At 40.9% G+C, this 12,540-nt stretch overlaps 1 protein-coding gene across 1 annotated transcript in view; it reads left to right on the top strand.

Moving 5' to 3' along the window:
* The window catches only part of LOC149273580 (protein kinase C eta type-like), a 52,353-nt gene extending 42,090 nt beyond the window's left edge, over positions 1-10,263 (top strand). The window contains exons 12-16 of the mRNA XM_089506147.1: positions 3,663-3,801; positions 4,289-4,477; positions 7,763-7,906; positions 8,530-8,697; positions 10,189-10,263. Of these exons, the coding sequence (XP_089362273.1) occupies positions 3,663-3,801; positions 4,289-4,477; positions 7,763-7,906; positions 8,530-8,697; positions 10,189-10,263 (715 nt within the window). The remainder of the gene's footprint in view (positions 1-3,662; positions 3,802-4,288; positions 4,478-7,762; positions 7,907-8,529; positions 8,698-10,188) is intronic.
* The last annotated feature ends 2,277 nt before the right edge of the window (positions 10,264-12,540 follow it).

Below are 12,540 nucleotides of genomic sequence, written 5' to 3'. Positions count from 1 at the left end.
TATATATATATATATATATATATATATATATGACAATTTTAACACAAAAAAATAAAGGGGCTTTATGAGCTTTTACTGAACTATCTAAATAAAATTATACCAGAAACCACAGGTCAGTTTTTTATGCACTAATGGTCAATACCAGGTCACCACAGGTTCAAGTTCTCTTCAACCGAGTGTTGGCGAGTCAGGTCCAGGTGAACTTTATCCATAATTATCACCTAAGAATGATCAGGTCTTTTTGAATTACCGTGCCGGTGACCTGAGATGTTCACACCGTGAGATGGTTTAATCACAGGAAGGATAGATAGGTTGTGTCCAGAGATAGCAGAACCAACCACATGACTTCAGCTTTCCCACCTCGGAGAACGTGTCGCTTACTCTCTTTAGGATCCATGTTTCCAATCTAGTGGTAGGTTCCTCAGAAGACAAAGAAACAAGTCTGTGTGTAAATTAAATGTGTCACCTGCCTTGTTCCAAGGTAGTGGTGAGAATAAGATAAAGCTGTAACAGTTACCCAATTTATTGCCTATGTTGTAGAAGCTCTTTAAAACCACACCATCATTGAAGAAACGAGGACACATCGTTCTCTTATTACCGTAATTCTCTTCTTCATCGGCATCACTCTTCTTCTCAACTTGGAGATTAGCTGTTGGGTTGCAGGAAGGGAGCACCTTGTTTTATTACACACCTCCTAACCCTTCCGTGTTCATTGAGAGAGAGAAGCCTCCATCTTCAATGAACTGCTTGGCCATCAATAATGGAATCCGTCATGGTTGTATATGAGATGCAATGTCTACAAGACCTAGGGTGGGAGTTGTATATGCGATGCAATGTCTACAAGACCTAGGGTGGGAGTTGAGATGAGAGTTTTAAGGCATTGGAACTTCTAATAATGGAACTCGAGTTCCAGAGGAAAGTCTGACATCCATGAGAAGAAACGTGATGGCGTCCAACACGACTTACTCTGCCGAGGGAGACATTTGAGTTACATGAATGGATGGCAGATGGAATGTAGACTAATAACAAGAATTTGTTAAAAGATCCTGAGATGTCACAAAGATTCCATCATAGTGATTCACTGTGGCAACTGTATGATTCAAATAATGATCCTAATGAAGCCCAGGACTTGTCAGGAGGCAGAGACACTCTAAAAGCAGTCGCCTGTATTCAAGCAGGGATTTTAGCTGTGAATCAGCACCAATTGGGGTGCTCATATATGAGTCAGCTGGGCGACCCTGACAATCTGCCCATTCACCCGAGAGCCAGAGATTGTGGTAACAACCATGAGATGTAGAGACAAAGCCTAACAGCTCCCATGTGTGCCTCCAATGGACTACAACTCCCATAGCTGACTATGGATAATGGGAATTGTAATCCGCAGCAGCTGGAGATACCTTTATTAATGAGGTAATGAGAACATATGCCATTCATTCACTCTCATTTCTAAAACCTACTGCTTTTCTAATGACTGGCACTTTTTTTTCCCCCCGCTGATGGGAATGAAGTTCCAGTGCATGAAACAGCAATTTTATTAAGTTTTTTTTTTTTTCCCCCTCTTAAAATATGTATGTTTGAAAGAGGGGGATTAATGGAACTGAAGGAAGGAATGATGAAACTGGTGAGGTGTGAAAGACATTTTTTCCTGGAACGCAGCTCAAGTTGGGGAAAAAGGATCCTTTGTGCCACGGAGTGTACGTGGGACGAGCTCCGGCCAGCGAACCAATTACAGTCTGGGAGTCTGAGCCCCGGGTTAACGTCTGGGAATGATGCCCAATATATCGGTGACCACAGAACCGAAAACTAAAAGCCTACTGTGACCCATTTATCCAGAAGAATGGAAAGTGGAGATGTACTCCTTGAGCACCAGTTTCCCAGAAATAATGATTATTAACCCTTTTCCTGCAAAACGGCATGGCAAAATCGGAATTTTCTAATAAAAAATGTATTTAATGAAATAAAATAAATATGGAAAAAATAATCATGGCATAAAAGAATAAGAAATATAAAAACTTTTACACGAGTTTGAGCCTAAAATTAAATGAGAGATTGGAGTTTATCATGAATAAGAGTGTGTGTGCGTAGACATAATGTAACATTCCATAGAATAAGAATAAGAAATACAATTGTGGGGACTAGACTGTTTATTTTTTTCGGGAAGTGTTTTTGGCAATTGGCAGGACTAGCAATAATGTTGCCCATGCTACAACATCTATGCTGGTGGAACAGAACCTTTAATGCTGAGCCAGCTCTGATCTTGCACCAGCCTGTCCCATCATAATGGAGAAAAAGACACAAGATAATTACATCTTTAATCACTGGTTTCATGACTTTCATTGTTTGCCCTGACATAACAGTACATCCCGGTGATATATATGATATATGTAGGATTATTATTATTATTATCTTTTATTTATATAGCGCCAACAGTTTACGCAGCGCTTAATACAATACATAAATTCAAGGGGTCTGACAAGACGAGAATTGACAGACTAAGACAAACCGATACATTAGGCGGAGAGAGCCCGGCTCGCAAGCTTACAATCTAGAGGGAAATGGGGTGACAAACATAAGGCACAGAGAAAGGGTGAGAGGTAGTGCGGGGGGTATCAGTGACGGGTGAGAGGTAGTGTGGGGGGTATAAGGCACAGAGAAAGGGTGAGAGGTAGGGTGGGGGGTATCAGTGACGGGTGAGAGGTTGTGCGGGGGTATCAGTGACGGGTGAGAGGTAGTGCGGGGGGTATAAGGCACAGAGAAAGGGTGAGAGGTAGGGTGGGGGGTATCAGTGACGGGTGAGAGGTTGTGCGGGGGTATCAGTGATGGGTGAGAGGTAGTGCGGGGGGTATAAGGCACAGAGAAAGGGTGAGAGGTAGTGTGGTGGTTGTCTCAATGACAAGGAAGTTCTAGCAGCTAAGATGGTGCGGCTTCTCTGAAGAAGTGGGTTTTGGGATTTTTGTTGACTGTTGGGAGGGAGGGTGAAAGCTGAAAGTTCAGTAGAAGTAGATTCCAGAGATATGGGGCAGCTTGAGTGAAATCTTGTAGACGGGAAAAGGAAGAGGTGATGAGTGAGGAGGAGGAGAGCCTTTGTTAGGAAACCGTTAAGGACTGGAGGGAGTTTATGGTTGGAGATGATGGGAATAAAATTGGTTAGGTTGACCATGTTGGTTAAGTTTGGTGGTTGCGAGTGATAGGAATAGGGAGGAATACGTGGGGGACAGAAGTAGCAGAGCAGAGGTACTGGGATAGCTGTGATGGCAGAGAGATGGAGAGGGATGGTATTTGGAATGGTTTAATGGGGACAAAAATATATGGTATGGATAGAGCCAGCAGTAATGCACTACACATAATATATTCATGTATACATTATAACTGTATGCTTTGTTGATAGTGTTTGTAAACTGTATGTGTTACAATGTTTCATCTTCGACAGACAGGTCGGAAATTGTGACCATAATGTCCCTTTAAAGTGACAGGGTCTGCTCTCGCTGTCTGAGGTCAACCCGATGCTGACAACCTCCTTATAGCATAGATTACGAAGCACTTATGGAACAAGAGGAACTAAGTCTATCTGCAACTTCAAAGAATCAGGAGAGCCGCAGGAATTTGACCCCCTGCCCGTCTTTGGCTGCAATGCCATTGACTCTATGTCTGTCTCAATGCAGAGATCTGAAGCTGGACAATGTGCTGTTGGACCACGAGGGGCACTGTAAGCTGGCCGACTTCGGGATGTGCAAAGAGGGGATCCGGGAAGGCTGCACGACATCGACCTTCTGCGGGACCCCCGATTACATCGCACCGGAGGTACCGCGACAACCAGCCTCATTCATGCATTGCGCTCTCAGAAATGAATGGAACACTGAATTAACAATTGGGTCTACTACCCCCATTCCATTTTGGGGATATAGCATCTGTCCAAATTCTTAAATTCAGGAAAAAAATAGGAACAGGATACCAAACAGTAGAAAAGGAGACAAGTAAAGCATGGAAAATTTTAAAAAAAAATCCCCAAAACACCTCTTTTTACTTGTGTCCTGTTTGTAAGCAAAGGGATACTGGGTTAATTTATCCAAAACATTATCTGGTTCCAATACGATCGATAATGATAGATTCCATCCTGACTGTTGCATAGGTTTCCTTCACATAGATGATCAATTGCTGATAAGTCTTTGGGGGGCAACAGATACACAATTCCTGATGTTACACAACGCAGGGGCAAATATCACTTGGTGCCTTACACCCTACCTGTCATCAAACTCTCATGTCAATGTTCTGTTTTGTCTTGGTGTAGATTTTGCAGGAGATGCAGTACGGCCCTCTTGTGGACTGGTGGGCCATGGGTGTTCTCCTGTACGAGATGCTTTGCGGCCATGCGCCATTCGAGGCAGAAAATGAAGACGACCTTTTTGAAGCCATATTGAACGATGAAGTTAACTACCCTGCTTGGCTCTCACAAGACGCCGTCGCGATCCTGCAGGCTGTAAGTCTCAGTTGCAGAGTTGTACTTTGTACCAAGAAATGCGTATTTATATTACACAAGAACGATTCAGACCAATTTTTCACGCTCTCATTTATGTTCACCCGCATTTACTCTCTCATTCACTCTCTCACGCTTTGAATATCTCCCCACCTTTTCTGCCAACCACGTCTGTGGTCCTTGTTCTTCTGTCTTCGTCCGCTGCTCTTTGTGTCTTCTTTTATCGTCCTCTTCTCCATAAACATTGCCTCCTGGTGAACTTCCGCAAAAGGCCACAGCCTCCGGGCACCCCAAGGGGAGATTGTAAGCTCTCAGAGCTCACCTTCTGGTGAAGTTCATCGGGAGGCCATATCCACGGAGAGGTGGACGAAGAAAGAAGACACAAGGAGCAGCGGATGAAGAAAGAAGACAGGAGAACAAGAAGATGCAAGATAAGAAGCAGAACTGTGCTGCAAGGAGACAGGGACTCCGAAGTGATTGGCAGACAAGGCAAGGAGACAGAGACAGAGAGAGAGAGAGAGAGAGTGTGAGATTTAGTGAAAAAACATAATTCAAACGAAAAATCAGAGCTTATTGCTTCGTTTTGTTGGGGGTCCCTCTTCCACGAGTCTATATTATATAAATATAAGGTGGTCAAAGAAGAAATTGCTACCTATTGTTTCATATACATCAGAAAGCTTATTCTCTTAGATATATTTTAAGACACGTGATATATCTGTGAACGTTTATCCTCCAACACGTCATGAAAGCTACCGTCGCAAAAAGGGTTAATATTACACTTCATTATTACAGGTCGGAGTGAGGACTCTTTTATGCTGTTTATTAAAATGGGTAACATAGAGCACCCAGACTGATTTAATTACAGGTTTGGCACAAAACACGTATGCTTTTGGGAGTTTACTTCTTCTGATGGACCTCCAGGAACAGCCTATGTAACTTTACATCTTTCTCTATGTTGGCCCAATAAACAATATACATTTGATGCCTTTTTCTCTTTTGCTGATACCACTATATCCATTTTTCTTATCCGGTTTGGTAGACAAACACACCAAGGCTGGAACACTGTCCCCTTTTCTAAGCATTGAGCAGACAGATCATTTGGCTGCAGCCATTGTGTCGACGTTGTGTCCTAGGAGATGCTTTGGCCAGGGTTCCTCACCTGCCGGTGCGTGCATGATTTGCATCAGAGCATATATTTGTCTTCATATCTAGCGTGCTGGCTGCATTCAGAGACCTTGTTAGGAAAATTAGGTGCGTGCCGGCTGTAACTGGATACTTAAATTACTCTACGATACAAGAAATCGACCTGCTCAGACCAGCGATACATTGCTGTCATCTGTACTTCGAGGAAATCCGTCCTCTCATTATTCTTTTAATCCATGAGCAGTTCTTGGACGCAGATCTTGAAAAGTTTGACTTTAAATTTAAAAAAAATATACGGGGGCATTGAGGACCCTCCCTAAAAGTTAGTTTCCTTAAATTTTTATTTTTTTTTTTTAAATGAAAAAAAAGGGAAAAGTGTTCTACAGGGAATTATTGTTGCTTGATCCCAGGTATTGATCCCACCTTATCTTTTTTATTTATTTTTTTTTTTTTTCCTGATATCCTGTCATTTTTCTTCTCTACTTTTTTTTGACTTTTAAAAAAAATAAATATAAATATATATATTTAAAAAAATAAATAAATGATTTGCCACTTAAAACGGAAATTCTGAGCGTGGTGTTTTTGGGACTCCTCCCGAGCCTTCAGTGCTAAGTATGTAACGTTCCATCCTGTTACTCAGTCTCGAGGATTTCCTGTGGGAGATGCCGCGGCTCTCGCAGGCTAATTTTGGACCATAGTTCTTGCGCTGTAAAAATTCAGAATCCGAGCTTAACCCAGTCTCCGGAAAGTGGTACCAGGTCTTAAAACTACATATTGCAATGTTTTAGACACTTACAGGATTTACTAAGTTTCCTTAGACGAGAAGGTCCTTTTTGGAAATGGCGCAGGCTTTTTTAAGCCATTTTAGTGGGTTTTATCGAAAAGGTACATGAATGAAAAATACTTTTCCTATTCCAGCTGGTTTATTGCTTGTAAAACATTTAGCAAGTGAAGAAATGCAGTAATTTACATATTTGGCCAGAAAACTTTAGTATTCCTGTGACCTTTTCTTCTCCATGAAGCCAGTGAAGAAAAGTCCACAGTTGATGTCTTCTGATGTCACCTGTGTTCAAGTATCAAGCCATCTTTCTTTCTGGACTGTCTAAAAACTAGGGGTTTTTTTTAATGAAAGGAGCCAGTTAGGAAGGTTCTGGACCACTCAGCAGATGTCTTCTGGGCAGCTCGTAGGTTACAAAGTATCATTGATGGTACCTTTTAAATGATGGGGTAGTTAGGTGTCTCACAGACAAGCTCAGGGTCTGCTGATCATCGTGGATTAAAAGCAGAAGGTTTTTTGTGTCCTTACAATCACATGAAACCCAAGTACCCTGTTCATTCATCTGCTCCGTGTCTGCTTCACGCCGTTAATGTTTCTCTTGGAAAAGCTACGGAATTCGGAATTCCTCCTTAAATCCATGAATACGCGCTCTGTTACAGCCGCAGCAGGTGGGGGTAAAAGACACATTTACAAGCAGTTCCCGAAAATAAATAGAATTTATTTAAGGCATCGCTTTACTGAACCGATATCTATTTCTTTTTTTAAGGGGGGGGGGGGATATGTTAGGCAAAAAAAAGCCAAGAGCCTGTTGTGAGCAGACTTTTATCTAAAGACAATTCTACAAAAAAGAGAACAAATTGTAGCATTACTATTATCCTGAATCTTAACGTTCTGTTTATTGATCTAGATTGTAAGCTCTTTGGAGCAGGGTCCTCCTCACCTTGTTGTTTCTGTAAGTCAGCCAACCAAACAAGAATGTCTATGGGCAACTGCCTATAAATTGAACAAAATGTCTTTTTTTTGCCTGTTTTGTCTATTTTAGAAGACCGAATAAAAGTAGCACTGTAATCGTCCCAGGGCTGTTTATGCGCATGCTTTTTTCTTCCATTAGTTTTGCTTTTTCTAATGATGGAAATTAACAGTTAACCTGTTCCAGTAACCAGAAGAGGGTACTGCATTATAGAATGTATAGAACATATTATTATATATTATTATTTGTTTTATTTTTTAAAATAATTATAACTAATGAGAATTCATAATAATAATAATAATTGTAATTATTGTTATTATTATATTCTGTTTTTAATTATTCAGGATAGTGATGCGTTATTTAATCTATCGGCTGATCGATTCTTCTCTACTTACAGTTCATGAAGAAGAATCCCAACAAGCGTTTGGGAAGTATGGCTCAGGGTGGAGAGAGGGAGATTCAAATGCATCCGTTCTTTAAACAAATCAACTGGGATCAACTCAACAGGAAAGAAATTGAACCGCCGTTCAGACCCCGCATTGTAAGTATGACTCCGGGACATGTTATTCCGCTTTCACAATGAAAAATAAATCATTTCACGTGTTATGAAGACCTCAGAATGGGTGAATCGAACTCTGGTGGTTGTTACACCTTGTATGGTAACTTTTTCCAGCCAAGCGCTGGGTATTTATCTTTTTTGTTCTATGTACCATTAGAACTTTAGTATTCGGTAACAATATCCAGATATCAGACAGATAATGAAATATAAGAGTCCAAGAAGCCCTGCACATTCTAGAAAGCAGGTAGTGTGAGTGTCGTAGAGACACGGAAGAAACGCAACACGTCTTAAATCGGTGCTGAACTCTGATTGGTTTATTTGTGCTTTTTGAGCCGATGAGAAGACAGCTAGGAAATAAATTATTTCCAACCAATTATAAGCCAATGGCTGCCCCTTAGCAGCTATAAAACGAGGCTATAAAACTGTATTGGCCAGAGGTGGCTAACCATTGACACACCAGCTGCCCATGTTGGAAACTGGTCAAAATGGTCCTTAATCGACCATAAAATTCTATGTTCTATTTAGTTCAGGAATGGCTCCAATGGATCTACCTTGCCCATGTAGACTGCAGACTGTAGACCTAACATTTTTCTTTTCTTTCATAGAAAACTAAGGAAGATGTTAGCAACTTCGACCCAGAATTCATCAAGGAGGATGCAGTATTAACCCCCATCGACGATAGGCTGGTCCCCATGATTAACCAGGGCGAGTTCAGAAACTTTTCGTACACTGCCCCCGAGCATTCCAGCCTTTCCCAACATGACTATGCCAGGGTATAAGCGCACATCTCTCGTGACTTCCTTTTTAAGCAAAAGACCACGACAGCGGTGGACAGAATGAAGAAAACATTAGCTAGTGTGTCTTGTTGAGTGCATTCCTACGCCAAGGAGGTTAATTATTTATAACCCTGGCACTATCTCCGTGTCTTGAGAATAAGCCTCGGATGATCTTGGAAGGATAAATTTTTCTGCTTGAGACGCGTGAGAGGCTCGTTTGAAGAATGGATGGGATTTTTGCCAGATTATATCCGCCACGGACTTGCTTTCTCCAGCATAAACTCCATTCTTCTCTAGAAGATGAGCAGGACAAGCCCAGAAGGGACGTGGCTGTGGACCACAGTTATGCCGCATTCTAGAACTTTGATAAATGTTATCAATAAGGGAACGCATAACAGGTTATTTTTGGAATAAAGCGAATGAATGAAAATCATAACATTATATAACTGTGTTTACTCTAGGCTTGCTTGCAGAATCGCATGCAAATATACGAGAGAAGTTTTTCAGTTTACGGTTTCTCTTTCTTCCATTTACTATGCAACTGATTTTACATTGGAGAACCTTATTTGCATATGGGGCTGCACAGTGATGTCACAAACGTGGTGCCAATGGACTATTTTCAGTGTTTTCCATCTTGCTTGCAGTACTAGTAGCAAAACACGCATAGATATGTTTTCACTCAAGGTGTTAAATAACACATGCCCTACAGTAACAATATCAAGAATGACACATACAAAGGAAGTCGATACAATGTTTCTTATCCCTCGCTTAATGATTCAGAATGACGGAATAACCACAACGTGGTGGAAGAACCAATAATCGTATTCCTCAACATGCATTTTCTTCACCGGGATTGTATCTGCCATACATCACCACTTGGAATGGCAACTTACTGTAACTCTTGTCATCCTCAGCCCTTAGCTTGCTGAGATAGATGGCCAGTCTGGTCCTGAATGAAGCTATAAAAAAGATATAAATTGAGAGGAAGTTCCCCACGGTCCCCTTTCTCTGCTCCAATGGCAGTGTCACGGTGTCAAAAATCCTGGTAGACATTGTTGACCATGGTTGACCTGCCACATCCCGACCAAGAGGTGGACCCAAGGGGCTACAAGACTTTTCCCTAAGAAATGTCATATCTAGGTGGGATGCAGGGGAAAATATTTCACAATAAAGGATTTATCATTTAATTATTATTTTACTGTCCCATGAAAAGTAGTGAACTCGGGAACAGAGTTTGGGACAAATTTGGTGGGCGGCTTTTTGAGGTTACTCATAATCACAGTGAGTTAAAGGTAACAAAATTTGTACATAATTTCGGTAAATCAATAAAAAAAACTTATTAAGTAAATTATACCAACTCCCAACAAGCTGTAGCCTAGCAGATATACCTTTGTTTTTTATACATGGAGTAATAATAATAATAGTTAATGATTACAGTGTACAGACAGTTTTACATTTTTTTATTTATTGGCAATTGCTGTTTTCTAGATAAGCAATAAAACATTTTTCAGCACCCGCAGTCAGAAGATCATCGACGATCAAAGAATAGCACGAGATGTGTGATCTCGGTAGATTTTGTCCTGTTTCAGCTAATGTAACCATAGATTTTTGTATCTGGGATGCCCTGTAATATTAACCTGACAAGTGAATTGAAGATTTGTGCCCCCCCCATATATTCTTCAGTATGAATTATTAAAAAATGTTTACAAAATATTGCTCTGTTTTCTTTTTTTAAACAAATTCTACTTTTCAGCCCATAATATGTTTTCAGGCAGCTGTATATTAGCTGTTTGTATTAGTTCTCGCTCTGTTATGTGAGCCCCAATCTACTAAACCCCCCCGACTCCTTTTCATACTGCCTGTGGGAAACAATAGAATGTCTCAGTCTTAATCACCCAGCTGGACTCTCTGACTAATGAGAGTCTATGGAGGAACGGACTTCATTAGCATTGACATAAAGCATCAGCTCAGTGCCGTGTTTGAGCCGGGAAAGTCACCCAAAATATCACATGACTGACAATACTGGTGGTCTGCAGATAAAGGGAGTTTATTGGGGCAAAATTAGAAGAAATAGCACTGGAGGTTATTATTGTATACAGTTTTTATACTGTATAGAAACTGTGTGTATTTATACATCACATCTAAAGTGTCAATTTACTATGTGATTTAATATAATTGAAAAGGTTAAGTCAATCTAAAATGAAAGACAAAAAAACCCCACATTAATTGTACAGAAAAAGTATGAAACGCAGCAGAAAAAATATTTATGCCGATTTAATGTATCCCTATTTATTACACCCCCATGGCAAATGTACTATCCAGATTCCAAACCTCATTCTGCGTCTGATAGAGTTACACGTGGCGCTACGGCTTTAAATAACACCGTAAAACATTACACCAAAGTTCAAGGGCATTACAGGAGTAAATACGTTCACGTTTAGTACCGCGCTCTAATAAGCTATGCTGTCGGGACGGTCCGAAGCCAACTGCCTAATACATGCCTCCCAACATTTATAATAAACCTGTTAGGGGGTGTGGTTAGGGGTGTGGCTAGGGGCAGGGCTTCGGCAAGACTTTTTATGTGATAAAGAGGAATAATTAATTTTATCTAGAATTTACATTTAAAAATAATGCAATCCAGCGTTATAACTGCCATATTGTATAATATAGGATATATAACTGTCTCTGATTGAAATATTGTTTGAGAATGTTAAAAAAGTGCATTTATTCCGTATTTACCAGTTTCCTTCGCCCCCAAAAATATTACTTTTTCATATATTGTTTCAGAAGTCAAAAGGGAAGACGTCGTCGGATTGTCTGCAGCCGACCACGCTTCCTGAGCAGACTTTACCTGCTTATCTCTTCTGCGTGTTATTTCCGTGCCAGCGTTTTTTCTCAAAGCCCTTACCGGGTCCTAACGGTCCAAAGGCCTGGCAAAAAAACCCCAAAAACTATTTTATATCTTATGTATTTAAAAAAAAAAAATTCAACATTTTATCAAAATCGCTATATATCTGACGAACCTCTTAGTATAAACTGATTATAGAAATATATACAATGTATCTGTTCTAGGTTCAGGACATTCCATTCTAGAGCCAGACTTGTTGAGGCCGATTTGGGTGAATATGGAGCGTTGTGGCATTTGCCCGGAGATGACCGGTCCAAGCCGGCTTCCTTCCACCCTCTTATCCTCTGGCTATAGCCGCTCCATGTTGTCCGCGTCTAAGTGACGTGAACTGATCAGCTCCATGACCTCTCTCTCTCTCTCTCTAACCATTCCCAAGGGCCTCTCGCATTTTTTGTCCTTCTCTGGAATTTCCTGTTCCTTTTCAGAACTTTGTCAAAGTACGACGTTGATACATAGGATGGGAGGATTTTATATTTTATTCCTAAGGTCAATTTAGGGATAATTTAGTTTAAACGAGGAGTTGAGTTGGTGGAGGAGGCTAGAAGACTTGGGGGGGGGGTTATTTCGGAATGAATCGTTACACAAACAGTAATAAGGTCTCGGGAACACGAAGAAGAATACAGGGGCTCGTTCCATTTTTAATATCAGAAAAATACTATGTTTTTGGTAGAACGCTAGATCGGGTTATATACAATGTGTCTCATTCTAGTTGGGGTCGGAGGTAAATTTGGACGTCGGCCAATAAAAGGAGCTGAGGAATTTTCCTTGTTGCCCTCTATTGCCCCAGACATTTGTCCGTCCTGCGATCGCATGAATACATATGACGTTGTTCAGTGCCCACCAGCCCAAGGAAGCACCCAGCATTGGTCATCGAGCCTGGAAGTTCTAGGTCCTTCTTTGGGTTTGCTGCATTGGTTCTCATGAATGGGACA

This window comes from Sceloporus occidentalis, unplaced genomic scaffold, assembly GCF_023333645.1.
Source record: "Sceloporus occidentalis isolate IW3139 unplaced genomic scaffold, rSceOcc1.0.p SCAF_366, whole genome shotgun sequence".
NCBI lineage: Eukaryota > Metazoa > Chordata > Lepidosauria > Squamata > Phrynosomatidae > Sceloporus > Sceloporus occidentalis.
The sequence above is the reverse complement of the archived record's forward strand: the minus strand, read 5'-3'. Positions and strand labels throughout refer to the sequence as shown.